The following is a 17139-nucleotide window of genomic DNA, read 5'->3' as shown; positions in this document are numbered from 1 at the left end:
TAGTTGTTGGTTTCGGTTACACGAAGGTTGTGTATCGGTTATGTTCAGCTTGTTGCTGTTTTTTCGTTCATACTGTTATCTGGTTTTCTTGGTAATCCAGTTGTATGGTGTGTTGTGGTGTGAGCTGGTATGTGTCTCACCCTTGGTTTAACAAATATCCGTTTCCTCGAAATGTCCGAAATGTTCTTATAGCTGAGGTCTGGAGGAGGGGCATAGAGGGAGGAGCCAGTTCACACCCAGTCAAAGTCTTTTAGTGTGCCCATGTCTCCTGCGAATCTCGTCTATACCCCATGGTCCTTTTGTAGTTCCCAGCATCCTCTACGGACTAGGAGAAAAGGATTTACCGGCAGGTATTAAAATCCTATTTTTAATGCAGTCCAAATAGATAATCCTAGAACACATTACATGACAGGAAAGATGACAAATTACTGGAAACTATATTTACTGTATAATTTTATATTCTGGAAGAGTCGCATTTGAATTACTCTTCATAGGTACCTCATTGCTTACTAGCACTCTTTTCACACTGTCCTTTAAGCTATTTAGAAGTTGCCCAATCCAGTACTTTACCCAGGTGCATTTTAAAACATGAGGAGTCCATGTGCAGATGTTGGGGCCCTCTCCCCCTTGGAAATATTGTGCATTCGACGAAGATATGGCACTTGCACATAAGGTAACAGACTTTAAATTTACCTTCTGCACATGCATCCTACTTCCACTGATTTCTTCAGAAATACAGTATAGTACCAGCCCCTCCATATTTCTGAAGTATTAACAGTAAACTTGGCGTTCAGCGATTGAAACACTGCAATGGGTGCCGGCTGGGAACAACAACACCCCCTCCCCCTTCCTCCACTCAAGGGCTTATGTGCGCCACACACCCTTTGCCAATTATGGATACACCACTTCCATTACCGCTGAAGGGTCATTCTACATCAAATCACCACCGTTTTTGAAAATATTCTTCCTTAAAATCTCTAATTTCAATTACATTTGGTATAATTAATACTGCCAATGGTGTAAAGAAAACCCACAAATCCTAGGCTGATATGTACACTGGTTTAGAAGTTATTTGTCTTTAAAGCTACAATTTTTTTAACCAAAAATTTGCTATTAACCTTTTTTTATAAATTGCATTTGCAGCTCATCTAATTGAGCTGGAGTTGGACAAGGTCTCATTTTAACCTCTTTTTATGGGCTATCATATGATATATAAAACAGTAGTATGTTTCAATAAAAAGGAAAAATATGTTTTAAAAAGACAATAAGTGATTTTCTCAAAAAGCCAACTTTTTAAAAATTTGAGAAAAATTGAAAAAATTCTTCATACTGTTAATAAATCCCCAAAGTTTTATACACTTTGGACTGTTTTTTAAAATAGCGAAAATGAGAACTATCTAGGCCTGTTCATTACTTTAAATTTATCTTCTTAAACAATATATTTGATGGATACAGTGATAGCTCTATGCCTCATCCTGCATGACAAGTGAGTAGTTCTCAGCAAAATCAAAATCTGAAATGGAAATACCACAAAGAAATGAACTTTCAGCCAGTTCCACCCATTAAGTAGCACCATCCACCCAGAGCACCAGTGGTAAGCGTTCTTAAAATATGTTAAAGACATAAAATGATCTCCAAACTTTTAAATATTTTAGTAATAGCATACTATGTCACTGTACATTATATACATCAAAGGGATTGTTTAAGGAAATAAATAAAAAGTAATGAACAGTTTTTAAAGAACGTTAATAGCAAATTTTTCATAAAACATTGCAGATATAAAGGCATATAACTTCAAAACCAGTGTGCATATCAACCTAAGATTTAGACATTATCGTCACAACCAAGGTATTAATTAATATACAAAATTTTATACAAAATGGTCAGTTTGAAACCCTGTGTTTTGGAATAACCCTGAAATAACATCCATCTTTTTCATACTAGCCATCATAAAATCACTATCAAAACAGTATATAATATAGAAAACCTGTCATCACAATGTACATAAATAAATAATATATATATTTTAGATGTATGAAATATATTTTACTCACATGATAACAACATAGATGATACAATATAAATATCCACAGCATTCGCCAGCTTTCCAGTTCTCCACTGTTCTGACTTTAGTTTTTGTTAACCTTCTCATTATATGTACATTTTTGTTACTCTTAACTAACTTACATTCATACCTATGTATCTCCCATATATCCCCATTATGTCTGACATGTTTCCATGTGTTTATGCATTCCCTGGTGGTAGGGGAATGGGATATACATGGGTGTTTGGCTGTGTTAAAGAGAGAGAGAGGTTCATGAATGAGTAGCGCCTCTAATACATGAAGCATCGTCTAAACATTGATATATAAATTGGATCCTATTCACAACAGAGAACTAAGGGCCTAATTCAGCTTGAGTTGTAGTTTTGCGAGAAATTACAAAACTACAACTCCATTCTCTAGCATGTGGGGGGCTGCCCAGCACAGAGCAAGACCGTGCCGCATGCCTGGTCCCCGCCCCCCCTAGCACCATTATGCTGAAATGCAAGCGCATTGCTAAACATGCTTGCATCTTAACGGTAGGCCTCTGCCTCCGCAGCCTAGCTGCAAATGTTTTGAGTCACATCAGCTGCGTGTTACGTCACGCAGCCACCGTGTGGCCCGCCCCACAAATGTACGGGCAGCGCTCCAACAATGCTGCGTCGACGCTCCCAAAACACGGCATCCACACCCCTGCCGGGACTTAGATTGTGATTGGGCGCGGTTGCAATCTAAGTCCTCGTGCAAGCACGCAGCGATGTGCGCGCATGCGCAGAAGTGGGGAAATTGCCATATATAGCTAAATTAATACACCATTGCCTAATTTGATTTCTTTCTTAACTTAATTTCTTTTTTTGGATAACCATATTCTGTCTATTACTGTTCTACTTGGTTTATTTTTTACACAGGACCCAGTACCTCCAGAGCTCATCCAACTTCTGCAAGAGTCTAAGAACAGCCTGCTTCAAAAGCTATTTCCACCAGATAACAATAAATACGCTGATGTGGGCACACACAGATCAGTTGTGACGTTAGTTTCCAAATTTAAGGTTAGTTGCGTCACTATGGTTTCTGTTAAATGGGAAAAGATCAGAGAACGTCAGCAAGAGATTTTTATTTATATAAATACCTAGGTTTGGATTTTGAGTTGCAATTGCTTTTAAACTGTAACTTGAACAATGTAAAGTATTTATATAAAAACTAAATGTAAAGGCTAAAATTTAGTACTTCAAAACTAATATAGTATTTCTCCGGCAGGGTCCACAGGTTATCCACAGGATAACATTGGGATATGATGACGCGACAGCGAATTTGCACCAATTGGTCAAAGCTTTCGGCCTCCCAGCATGCAACAGGCCTGTCCATATGTCCCTGCCTCCTGGCTCAGGCAAGTCAGTTTTTTGTTTGGTGCGGCAGGAGCCGGACCATGGTCAATGGACTACTGTTTTTATTAGCAGCCATAAGCTTTTTTATTTTATTTTTATAGTCTTACTATTTTTTCTGAGCAATCTTTCTAAAAAGCGTCTTATACGTACCTTGGAAAGAGTTGCACCGAAAACTCCCCGCCGGGTCGCAGCAACGCTTACCCGCGTGTACAGTGCTGTTTTTCGGCGGGTGTCTATGTCGGATGTACTAGCAAGTCCAGCAGACGTTACCAGGCTGTGGCCAGAGCACGGGGATAAGGTAAGGCATCACAGCTGCACTGTTTCGGGAGGAGACTACCGAACTGTCTCTGATGCGGCTGCCACCACGGGTGCACTAGCGCTAGGCCTCAGGGATCATAGGCTCCAGAGGTAGTATGAGGCCGCGATCCCTAGGGATGATGTCAACAATGGGGAGTAAGACGCTCCCTTGGTCATCCCTCCCCACGGTTCATGACCAGTTTCTTCTGAGTCTCCCGCAATGAACTGAGTTCCCGCTTCTGTCCGAGACGCTGTGTATCTAAAAGGACCCAGTTGCAGCTTAGGCGGCTGTGTGACTGGTGCGTCAGTGTTCACTTGGGCGGCTGTGTTCACTGTAGGTTCACGGGGCAAGTGTGTGCACTAATAGCGTCTGGATCCACTCAGCATTTGCTAACGTATTTGATCGATCCTGGAAGCGGGGTAAAGTCTCCCTGTATCCCACTCTCCTGAGCCGGGTGATACAGCACTAAATCTGTATCTACCTTTGAGTACGAATAGTTGGATAAGTGCCTGATGCATATGAGTTTGATAATTATTGCTGCTGTTTTCTCTCGCTGGGCGACTGAATACGTTTAAAATTCCTATATAAGGTAATGCAGTAATATGTTTTCCTACATACTTGAAATGTATTTGTAATTATATGCTCATATTGCTTATTATACAAATGTATAACCTGTGACAAAATGCTAGTGTGATTGCTGACTTTACTATAATTCCGTCAAGTTTTCTGTGTATTTCGATCCTCAATGCTGGTGCAAAGCAGGGCGGGGTCAGATTGTAGGTCACTTTAACAAATTTTAAAGTGATTACGGTCACAAAATGTGTAGTTAACACTGTACAGGTGTGTGATTTATTTATCATGTCTAAGTGCGGCAAGGGTGAGGAAAATACACTCTCCACAGCAGCACCAACACTCATGTCATTGTCTTGCAAAGCTGAGTTAACCTCTCAGGTTCTGGTTTAAAATAGATTGTGTGCAAACTGTTTTAGCTTCCACCAAAGCTTCTTGAATTATCCAAGGCAGGCACCGGTTCAAGTTAAACCCCCATGGGCTACTTTTGCACAGACATTATCCAGTATAGGTGAGCGGATAATGCCAGCTTCTATACCAGGGATAGGTTACACTATTAACCCTTACATGCAACATTCTACCTGGCGTTATTACATCCAGCAGGGGAAGTGGCAGCCTCTCAACAGAAACAGGTTGAAAGGCCGGTGGTAAGTAAATCACATAGACATGAAACATCTTCCCAGTCTACACATGTTTCAGATAAAGGACTCATCATCACACTCTGGGTCTGCATACAGAGATGACGAGGAAGGCTTCAGCTCAGTGGACATATCTGAGCTAATTAGGGCAATTAAAGCCATTGTATCCTTAGAAGAGGCAGCAGATCCTGTGTTAAAATCTAAGGCACCTGTGTTATACTTCCCAAAACAGTTAGGACTGAGTTTCCTGGGTCAGAACAGCTGACAGAAATTATGCAAGAGGCTTGGGTTACGCCCAGTAAGAAGTTTTGAATTCCAAGGAAAGGGAATTCCAATTATCCTCTTCCGGCTGGGCACTGTTTAAACAGGGAGGTGGCTCCCAAAGTAGATACGCATGTCATTAGATTGGTGCGAAAATCTACATTACCTCTGCCTCAATAAATGATGTCACGTATAGGAGAGTCAATGGTTTTCTAAAAAAAACATGTTTTTTCCTTTTCTTGGGCAATCATAAGACCAGCCATGGCTTCAGCCTGGATGGCGAAAGCAGTGGCAGCCTGGGCTGATGCTTTGGAGGAGGATCTTTTAAATGACATCTAGAGGGCAAAATATCCCATATTGCACATATCAAACAGGCGGCGAAGTTTATGGAAGCGGCCTTGGATATGGGTACAATTGCCTCTAAGGCATCTGCTTCAGCAGTAGCAGCTCGCAGAGCGGTTTGGCTACATACATGGAAGGTTCTGGAGTCTTTGCCTTTTTTACTGGAGATACAGGTTGAGTATCCCATATCCAAATATTCCGAAATACGGAATATTCCGAAATACGGACTTTTTTGAGTGAGAGTGAGATAGTGAAACCTTTGTGTTTTGATGGCTCAATGTACACAAACTTTGTTTAATACACAAAGTTATTAAAAATATTGTATTAAATGACCCCCAGGCTGTTTGTATAAGGTGTATATGAAACATAAGTGAATTGTGTGAATGTACACTTGCTTTGTTTACTGCACAAAGTTATAAAAAATATTGTCTAAAATTACCTTCAGGCTGTGTATATAAGGTGTATATGTAACATAAAAACATTCTGTGCTTATATTTAGGTCCCATCACCATGATATCTCCTTATGGTATGCAATTATTCCAAAATACGGAAAAATCCGATATCCAAAATACCTCTGGTCCCAAGCATTTTGGATAAGGGATACTCAACCTATATTCCTTTTGGTAAAGAATTAAACAGTATTTTGGAGTCAGAAGCAGACTCCAAGAAAGTGAAGTTTCCTTCCACACAAAAAGGGTGATGGCAAACAGTTCTAATCCAACAAGTCTGGTAAGACTAAAAAAGCATTGGACTACCGAAGGACCAGCTCTAAATCAGAAGACAAGCCATCAGCCTGATGGTGCGGTCCTCCACCTGGGGAACCCCAGGGTGGGAGGCTGACTTCTTCAGTTTGCACAGATTTGGTAGCAGTCTACCACAGATGCCTGGGTGCAAGAAGGTTTCACAGTTATGCATTTGCTTTCAAGAAACACCCTCCTGAAAGGTATTTTTTTAGTGCTACACCGTTTTCAGTGGAAATGAAGGTCAGGGCTTTGCAAAAGGCAGTTCAGCAGTTTCTTCAGTCAGGAGGAATAATCCAATTTCTCCTGCACAAGGAGGACAGGTTTTATCACAAATGGGTTGTTCCAGCCCATACTCAGTCTTAAAGTGCTGAACTAATACATTTGGGTGCCTCGGGTTCATATGGAGACTTTGGGGTAAATTTACTAAGGTGGGAGATTTTTAGAACTGGAGATGTTGCCAATGGCAACCAATCAGATTCTACTTACCATTTATCTAGCTGCTTTTAGCAGATAATAGATATAATCTGATTAGTTGCTATGGGCAACATCACCAGTTTTAAAAATCTCCCACCTTAGTAAATTTACCCCTTTATGTTCCATTCTGTTGGCCACGGAGCTAGAGGTTTTTATGGTATTCCTGGATATCCAGGAGGCTTATTTACATGCGCTTATAGCACTGTCCCATCAGCACTATTTTAAGTTGCTATCCTCCAGCAACATTTTTCAGTTCAGGTCCTACCATTTGAACTGGCCACAGCTCCCAGAGTATTCACCAAAATTATGATGGTAATCTTATCTCCTTCAGCGGGGGATAAGGATTTTCCCATACATCAATGAGTTATTAATCCTGGCACAATCTCAGGAATGGATTCCGTATCGTCTGCAAAAGACAATAGCTTGTTTGCAGTGACACGATTGGCAAAGTTGTCTCTGGTTCCGTCACAACGGATGACTCACTTGGGGGCTGTGTTGGAATCGGGTATTCAGAGAGTAATTTTACCTCTGAACAAAATATCTAAAATTCATTCAAGGATTCAGGAGCTGCTACACAGTCAAACGGTATCCATTTATGCGGCAATGCATGTGATGGGATTGATGGTGTAGACATTAGACATGATGGAGGATACTCCGTTCCACTCTTTACATCTGCAACGTCTGATCTTTTCCAAGTGGAATGGTTTTCATCAGACAATAAAAACACAGATTATGGTCCTTCCTCTGGAAGTAAGGAGTTCAATAGCCTGGTGGCTACAGACATATCCTATCTGGACAAAGGGAGACTCCTTTGGATATCAGATTGGTAAACTCTGACAACAGATGCCAGCCTTCAGGGCTGGGAAGCAGTATCAGGAAGAAGTTGCTTCCAGGGGCAGTGGACCAAGTAAGAAAGTTGCCTGCCAATAAATATATTGGAACTTCAGGCCATATATATGGCACTTATTCAGGCAAAGGTTATTCTTCAGGGGAAACCAGTTCAAATCCTCTTGGACAATGCAATGGCAGTAGCTTACCTCAACCATCAGGGAGAAACTCGCAGCCAAAACACAATGAAGAAGGTAAGTCACACGTTAAGGTGGGTAGAACTTCATTATCCAGCCTTGTCCGCAGTATTCATTCTGGGAGTCCTAAAGTGGGAAGTGGATTTTTTCAGTAGACACGCATTTCATGTACGAATGGGCTTTACACCCCAGGGTCTTACAAACTCTGGGGTAAATTTACTAAGGTGGGAGATTTTTAGAACTGGTGATGTTGCCCATAGCAACCAATTGAGATTTTATCTATTATCTGCTAGAAGCAGCTAGATAAATGGTAAGTAGAATCTGATTGGTTGCCATGGGCAACATCACCAGTTCTAAAAATCTCCCATCTTTGTAAATTTACCCCTCTGTGTCACAACTGAGAGCTGGAGCTGACGAGAGGAAGCCTCAGTTGTAGGTGCTGAGGTAAACTTAAACTTAGGGGGTTGAATCAGACCACTAGACGTGCAGATGAGCTGCAGTACAAATGCCGAAGATGTGACCACGACAAATGAGATAAAAGTCTATGGATTTGATTGAGCACAGTTCTTTAAACACAGCAGTAGTACTTTGCATAAATATAATGAATGCAGAAATAACCACAGTTCCTTAGAGCTTGCAGAATGGTGGTTGCCACAGGGCACTGGTAATATCAGGTACAGTTCTTATAGACCAGGAGTTGGTATGTCCTTAGCCGGAGAACCCGGCTAGCAGCCAGCAGGTGTTTCTTAGAAGCTGACAATACTGAATTATGTGGTAGACTGCTGGGCGTACCGGACGGAACCAGTCAGATGACAAGGTAACGAGTACTGTGCTGGTATGATGCTAGAGTGCGATGAAACAGTAGATAACCAGCGGCAGAGCACTGGTAATGTAAGGAAACAAACACCACTGTAAGCTTGGCGCTGGAAGCTGGTGTCACAATAGCCAGGAGTGACAAAGGCAGAGCACTGAGGAGTCAGGCGGCCCCGCAAGGTGGAAGGCTGGTGCAGGTCTCTAGTGGAGGTTGAGAGCAGGAGCTGGAGACCTGTAACAGCAATGTTCAAAGCAAGGACAGACCTGGTAACACAAGGTTTGACAACCAAAGCACTGACAGATTCTAGGCCGAGACATAGGATATTAATACCTGCAGGGAGGCAGGCATTGGCTGAGCAAACATGCCGATTTCAGTGGAGCAGCAGATTGGAGTAAAGTGAATCATAAGACTGAATCCCACATGGCTGTGCCCATGCAGCGCTTGGAGCGAAAAGTTAGTTAGAGAAAACCATGTGGAAAGTTCAGTAGTAATGGCGGCGGATGCCACAGAGAGCAAGAGCCGCCACACAGACAACTTGTACATTAGAACTCCCAAGCGACATTAGAAGCCGCAGCAGACAGTAGACGCTATCCTGAAGACTCTGTGAATTGCAAACATAGGAGCTGCAGTGGAGGCCGCGGCAGCCGTGACAGCGCTGCGGGATGACAGAAGAGAAACACAGACCATGGATCTCAGCTACACCGCCGAGATCCAGCCCCGGAACACCGAGCCAGCCTCAGGAGACATCTGGATGGTAAGTAATGGCGTCCAGTTACCTGGATCGTGACACTCTGGTAGACAATCGGGGTTACCGGAGATAGATCTCATTTCGTCCTGTCAAAACAACAAAGTTTCCGCTTACGGGTCAAGAACAAAGGATCCCAGAGCGACCTTTGTGGATGACCTGTCAGTGAGATGGGACTTTCGTCTGGCTTATGTGTTTCCACCAATTGCCCTGTAACCCAGGGTGATGTGTAAGGTAAGAGAAGGTACGGGTGCCGTGATACTAATAGCTCTGGCTTGGTCCAGAAGGCAGTTACACAGATCTGCAGAGGATGTCGATGGATGCTCCATCCCTACTCCCTGAACATCCAGATCTACTGGCTCAGGGTCCTTGCTATTACAAACACTTGGATCAACTGTCTTTCACGGCGTGGCTCTTGAGACTTTCATCCTGAAAGCAATAGGATCTCACAACAGTCATTTAAAAAAAATGCTCAGAGTAAGGAAACCTTCCTTAATTCGCATTATCGACGAATATGGCAAGTAATATATTCAATGGTGCAGTGACTGGAAATTTGACCTTAGGTTTCAGAATTTCAGAGTCTTAGCATTCCTTTAGGCAGGAATGGACTAAGGTCTGTGGGTGGCTCCTTGAGAGTATAAGTGTCAACATTGACTGTATGGTTCCAAAAGGAAAACTGCTAACCTACAGAATGTGCACACTTTTTTCCAGGTAATACTGCACATTCAACCTCCTTTTGTTCCTCCTACAGTGCCTTGGGATTTAAGGTTAGTCCTAAAAGGACTTTCAAGTTGCCCCATTTCAACCACTAAAAAGAGTGGATCTTAAATGGTTGACAGCCAAAGTTCTCTTTCTACTGGCTATTGCTTCAGCTAGAAGAGTTTCAGATTTAGGGGCATTGTTACTGTATGTCACTCTCCATTTCTCATTTTTTTTTATCCAGATAGAGTGATTCTCAGAATTAAGTCTAGGTATCTTCCTAAAGTGGTGTCTAAATTCCACCTTAATGAAGAAATTGTAGTCCCGGCCTTCCAGTGGCCAGACTTTTCTGCGGGATATGCTTTGTTGGACATAGTCCGTGCCTTAAGAATCTACGTGGATCGTACCAGTGCCATCAGAAAGACAGACACTCTCTTCGTTCTCTACGGATTTCACAAGAGAGAATGGCCTGTTGATAAGCAGACACTGGCGAAGTGGCTTCGGAAGACTATTTCAGAAGCATACTCTCAAGCTGATCTCCGTGTTCTGGCTAATGTCTCTGCTCACACTAATCGTAAGGTAGGTCCGTTATGGGCAGCACAACATGGTGCTTCAGGAGAATAGATATGTAAGACAGCCACATGGTCTTCCATTAATACATTCATTAGACATTATGCCTTTTGTAACGAAACGAGATGGGCTTGGACTGAGAACCTTTTTATTTATCTCTCGTTTCTCATAGTATAATGTACTTTTTAATCCTTGGCCCAGTGTAGGTATATACTCCAGAGCATAGGTGTATCATGTATACTGTTATTTCATGTTATTAGGTATTTATTGTACTTGCTATTACCTGCAATATGGTATGCATTGGAGATATAAAGACAATTGCCATACTGTGTGACTATAGCAGGACAGGCCATAGTGTGTGACAGGAGGAGAGCCAGGCCGCTGTGCTAGCTCATTACCATGTGTATCACATATGTGAGTCCATTGTGTGAGGTGTGATAGGTGTTGCTGGTAATGTAATCAGAACAATGACTGAGTGACTGGTAAGATAACTAGCTGCCAGCCCAAGTTATTTATCTAGGTCAGAGGTTCTCAAACTTGGTCCTCGTGGGCCCACACAGTGCATGTTTTGCAGGTCTCCTCACAGAATTACAAGTGAAATAATTAGCTCCACCTGTGGACCTTTTAAAATGTGTCAGTGAGTAATTAATACACCTGTGCACCTGCTGGGTTACCTGCAAAACATGCACTGTGTGGGCCCACGAGGACCAAGTTTGAGAACCTCTGATCTAGGTCATCAGGTAATCTGGGAGGTAATTAGGTTAGAACTCCCAGAGGATGTAAAATGGGTCTCCACAGCACTATTTTGGCTGAAATAGCCTTGGGATATCCTGACCCAACCTCCTGAGTAGACTGTTTGGCACCAGAGGGGATCTGCAGTCAGATATATAAGGAGAGCAGGTCTCAATGGAAGGGAGTCTATTGGGGTGGATCCTGTGAATCAGACATCAGCAGGAAACACTCTGAGCTGGGCATCTCTGTGCCACCAGAGTAACCACCGTCCCAGCGAAGCGTGGTTTCCTCACACCTTTGATACATTTGCCTCTCAGGACGCTGAATTTGGGTGAAGGATTCTCCTGTTCAATCACGAGTTTCCCCACCGCTAAATTGCTTTGGGACATCCCAATGTTATCCTGTGGACCCTGCCCGAGAAATATTCGTTATGGTAAAACTTACCGTAGATAACGTTTCCTAAGTCCGCAGGATCCACAGGAATCCCACCCTGACGCATTTGATTTGAGGATACTTTTCACTCACTAACCTCTTTCTTCTTGTACGGAAGGGTGTGCATGTATGTTCTTCTCGCCTGTTTAGGGCTCTCTATGATGCTCCTGCCTTAAGCTTTGGAAAAACATCTGACTTGCCTGAGCCAGGAGGCAGGGATATATGGACTGGCTCATTGCATGCTAGGAGACCGAAAGCTTTGACCGATTGGTGCAAATCCGCTGTCGCTTCATCATATCCCAGTGTTATCCTGTGGAATTAGGAGAAATAACGTTATCAACGGTAAGTTTTCCCATAACATATATTTCTCTATCGTCCTAAGTGGATGCTGGGGTTCCTGAAAGGACCATGGGGAATAGCGGCTCCGCAGGAGACAGGGCACAAAAAAGTAAAGCTTTACTAGGTCAGGTGGTGTGCACTGGCTCCTCCCCCTATGACCCTCCTCCAGACTCCAGTTAGATTTTGTGCCCGAACGAGAAGGGTGCAATCTAGGTGGCTCTCCTAAAGAGCTGCTTAGAGAAAGTTTAGTTTAGGTTTTTTTTCTTTACAGTGAGTCCTGCTGGCAACAGGATCACTGCAACGTGGGACTTAGGGGGAAAGTAGTAAACTCACCTGCATGCAGAGTGGATTTGCTGCTTGGCTACTGGACACCATTAGCTCCAGAGGGATCGAACACAGGCCCAGCCGTGGAGTCCGGTCCCGGAGCCGCGCCGCCGACCCCCTTGCAGATGCTGAAGCGTGAAGAGGTCCGGAAACCGGCGGCTGAAGACTCCTCAGTCTTCATAAGGTAGCGCACAGCACTGCAGCTGTGCGCCATTTTCCTCTCAGCACACTTCACTGGGCAGTCACTGAGGGTGCAGAGCGCTGGGGGGGGGCGCTCTGAGAGGCAAATATAAACCTTATACAAGGCTAAAAATACCTCACATATAGCCCATAGGGGCTATATGGAGATATTTAACCCCTGCCTGACTGGAAAAATAGCGGGAGAAGAACCCGCCGAAAAAGGGGCGGGGCCTATCTCCTCAGCACACGGCGCCATTTTCTGTCACAGCTCCGCTGGTCAGAACGGCTCCCAGGTCTCTCCCCTGCACTGCACTACAGAAACAGGGTAAAACAGAGAGGGGGGGCACATTAATGGCTATATATATATATATTAAAGCAGCTATAAGGGAGCACTTAATATAAGGATATCCCTTGTATATATAGCGCTTTGTGGTGTGTGCTGGCAGACTCTCCCTCTGTCTCCCCAAAAGGGCTAGTGGGTCCTGTCTTCATTAGAGCATTCCCTGTGAGTTTGCGGTGTGTGTCGGTACGTGGTGTCGACATGTATGAGGACGATATTGGTGTGGAGGCGGAGCAATTGCCAAATATGCAGATGTCACCCCCCAGGGGGTCGACACCAGAATGGATGCCTTTATTTGTGGAATTACGTGATGGTTTATCTTCCCTTAAACAGTCAGTTGAGGACATGAGGCGGCCGGACAATCAATTAATGCCTGTCCAGGCGCCTCAAACACCGTCAGGGGCTGTAAAACGCCCTTTGCCTCAGTCGGTCGACACAGACCCAGACACGGGCACTGATTCCAGTGACGACGGTAGAAATTCAAACGTATTTTCCAGTAGGGCCACACGTTATATGATTTTGGCAATGAAGGAGACGTTACATTTAGCTGATACTACAGATACCGTAAAACAGGGTATTATGTATGGTGTGAAAAAACTACAAACAGTTTTTCCTGAATCAGAAGAATTAAATGACGTGTGTGATGAAGCGTGGGTTGCTCCTGATAAAAAGTTGATAATTTCAAAAAAGTTATTGGCATTATACCCTTTCCCGCCAGAGGTTAGGGCGCGCTGGGAAACACCCCCTAAGGTGGACAAGGCGCTCACACGCTTATCCAAACAAGTGGCGTTACCCTCTCCTGAGACGGCCGCACTTAAGGATCCATCAGATAGAAAGATGGAAGTTATTCAAAAGAATATATACACACATGCAGGTGTTATACTACGACCAGCTATAGCAACTGCCTGGATGTGCAGTGCTGGAGTAGTTTGGTCAGAATCCCTGATTGAAAATATTGATACCCTAGATAGGGACAATGTTTTACTGTCGTTAGAACAAATAAAGGATGCATTTATCTATATGCGTGATGCACAGAGGGATATTTGCACACTGGCATCTCGGGTGAGTGCTATGTCCATTTCAGCCAGAAGAGCCTTATGGACACGACAGTGGACAGCCGATGCGGATTCAAAACGTCACATGGAGGTTTTGCCGTATAAAGGGGAGGAGTTATTTGGAGTTGGTCTATCAGACTTGGTGGCCACGGCTACTGCCGGGAAATCCACTTTTTACCTCAAGTCACTCCCCAACAGAGAAAGGCACCGACCTTTCAACCGCAGCCTTTTCGCTCCTACAAAAATAAGAGAGCAAAGGGCTTGTCGTACCTGCCACGAGGCAGAGGAAGAGGGAAGAGACACCAACAGGCAGCTCCTTCCCAGGAACAGAAGCCCTCCCCGGCTCCTGCAAAAACCTCAGCATGACGCTGGGGCCTCTCAAGCGGACTCGGGGACAGTGGGGGGCCGTCTCAAAAATTACAGCGCGCAGTGGGCTCACTCGCAGGTAGACCCCTGGATCCTGCAGATAATATCTCAGGGGTACAGGTTGGAATTAGAGACGGATCCTCCTCATCGTTTCCTGAAGTCTGCCTTACCAACCGTCTCTTCCGAAAGGGAGAGGGTGTTGGAAGCCATTCACAAGCTGTACGCTCAGCAGGTGATAGTCAAAGTACCCCTATTACAACAAGGAAAGGGGTATTATTCCACTCTATTTGTGGTACCGAAGCCGGATGGCTCGGTAAGGCCTATTCTAAATCTGAAGTCCTTGAACCTCTACATAAAAAAGTTCAAGTTCAAGATGGAGTCACTCAGAGCAGTGATAGCGAACCTGGAAGAAGGGGACTTTATGGTATCCTTGGACATCAAGGATGCGTATCTACACGTTCCGATTTACCCCGCACACCAGGGGTACCTCAGGTTCATTGTTCAAAACTGTCACTATCAGTTTCAGACGCTGCCGTTCGGATTGTCCACGGCGCCTCGGGTCTTTACCAAGGTAATGGCCGAGATGATGATTCTTCTTCGAAGAAAAGGCGTATTAGTTATCCCATACTTGGACGATCTCCTAATAAGGGCAAGGTCCAGAGAACAGCTGGAGACAGCTTTAGCACTATCTCAAGAGGTGCTAAGACAACACGGGTGGATTCTGAATATTCCAAAATCCCATTTAATCCCGACAACTCGTCTGCTGTTCCTAGGAATGATTCTGGACACGGTTCAGAAAAAGGTTTTCCTTCCAGAGGAAAAAGCCAAGGAGTTATCCGATCTGGTCAGGAACCTCCTAAAACCAGGAAAAGTGTCAGTACATCAATGCACAAGAGTCCTGGGAAAAATGGTGGCTTCTTACGAAGCAATTCCATTCGGCAGATTCCATGCAAGAATATTCCAAAGGGATCTGTTGGACAAATGGTCAGGGTCGCATCTGCAGATGCACCTGCGAATAACCCTGTCACCAAAGACAAGGGTGTCACTTCTGTGGTGGTTGCAGAAGGCTCACCTATTAGAAGGCCGCAGATTCGGCATTCAGGATTGGATCCTGGTGACCACGGACGCCAGCCTGAGAGGCTGGGGAGCAGTCACACAAGGAAGAAACTTCCAGGGAGTATGGACGAGTCTGGAAAAGTCTCTTCACATAAACATTCTGGAACTAAGAGCAATCTACAATGCTCTAAGCCAGGCGGAACTTCTCCTGCAAGGAAAGCCGGTGTTGATTCAGTCGGACAACATCACGGCGGTCGCCCACGTAAACAGGCAGGGCGGCACAAGAAGCAGGAGTGCAATGGCAGAAGCTGCCAAGATTCTTCGCTGGGCGGAGAATCACGTGATAGCACTGTCAGCAGTGTTCATCCCGGGCGTGGACAACTGGGAAGCAGACTTCCTCAGCAGACACGATCTTCATCCGGGAGAGTGGGGTCTACATCCAGAAGTCTTCAACATGTTAATAGACCGTTGGGAAAGACCAATTGTAGACATGATGGCGTCTCGCCTCAACAAGAAACTGGACAAATATTGCGCCAGGTCAAGAGATCCACAGGCAATAGCTGTGGACGCACTGGTAACTCCTTGGGTGTACCAGTCAGTGTATGTGTTTCCTCCTCTGCCGCTCATACCAAAGGTATTGAAGATCATACGGCAAAGAAGAGTAAGAACAATACTAGTGGTTCCGGATTGGCCGAGAAGGACTTGGTATCCGGAACTTCAAGAGATGCTCACGGACGAACCGTGGCCTCTACCTCTGAGAAGGGACCTGCTACAGCAGGGTCCCTGTCTTTTTCAAGACTTACCGCGGCTGCGTTTGACGGCATGGCGGTTGAACGCCAGATCCTAAAAGGGAAAGGCATTCCAGAAGAAGTCATTCCTACCTTGATTAAGGCACGGAAGGAAGTCACCGTGAAACATTATCACCGCATTTGGCGAAAATATGTAGCGTGGTGCGAGGATCGGAGGGTTCCGACGGAGGAATTCCAACTGGGTCGTTTCCTACATTTCCTGCAATCAGGATTATCTATGGGTCTCAAATTGGGATCCATTAAGGTTCAAATTTCGGCCCTGTCAATATTCTTCCAAAAAGAATTGGCCTCTGTCCCTGAGGTCCAGACTTTTGTCAAGGGAGTACTGCATATACAGCCTCCTGTGGTGCCTCCGGTGGCACCGTGGGATCTAAATGTAGTTTTAGATTTCCTCAAATCCCATTGGTTTGAACCATTGAAAAAGGTGGATTTGAAATATCTCACATTGAAAGTGACTATGTTACTAGCCCTGGCCTCTGCCAGGAGAGTATCTGAATTGGCGGCTTTATCTTATAAAAGTCCTTATCTAATCTTCCATTCGGATAGGGCAGAACTGCGGACTCGTCCGCATTTTCTCCCTAAAGTGGTATCAGCATTTCATCTGAACCAACCTATTGTGGTGCCTGCGGCCACTAGCGACTTGGAGGACTCCAAGTTGTTGGACGTTGTCAGAGCCTTAAAAATATACATTGCAAGGACGGCTGGAGTCAGAAAATCTGACTCGCTGTTTATATTGTATGCACCCAACAAGTTGGGCGCACCTGCTTCTAAGCAGTCGATTGCTCGTTGGATTTGTAACACAATTCAACTTGCACATTCTGTGGCAGGCCTGCCACAGCCTAAAACTGTAAAAGCCCACTCCACAAGGAAGGTGGGCTCATCTTGGGCGGCTGCCCGAGGG

General features: G+C 44.6%; 1 protein-coding gene across 1 annotated transcript in view; it reads left to right on the top strand.

Moving 5' to 3' along the window:
• MYO19 (myosin XIX) overlaps positions 1-17139 on the top strand; it is a 450559-nt gene that overhangs the window by 279521 nt on the left and 153899 nt on the right. Inside the window, exon 16 of the mRNA XM_063955000.1 lies at positions 2950-3090. Coding sequence (XP_063811070.1) covers positions 2950-3090 — 141 coding nt within the window. The remainder of the gene's footprint in view (positions 1-2949; positions 3091-17139) is intronic.

This window comes from Pseudophryne corroboree, chromosome 2 (genome assembly GCF_028390025.1).
Source record: "Pseudophryne corroboree isolate aPseCor3 chromosome 2, aPseCor3.hap2, whole genome shotgun sequence".
NCBI classification, from domain to species: Eukaryota; Metazoa; Chordata; class Amphibia; order Anura; family Myobatrachidae; genus Pseudophryne; species Pseudophryne corroboree.
Note: the sequence above shows the minus strand (reverse complement) of the source record. Positions and strands in the feature narration are given on the sequence as shown.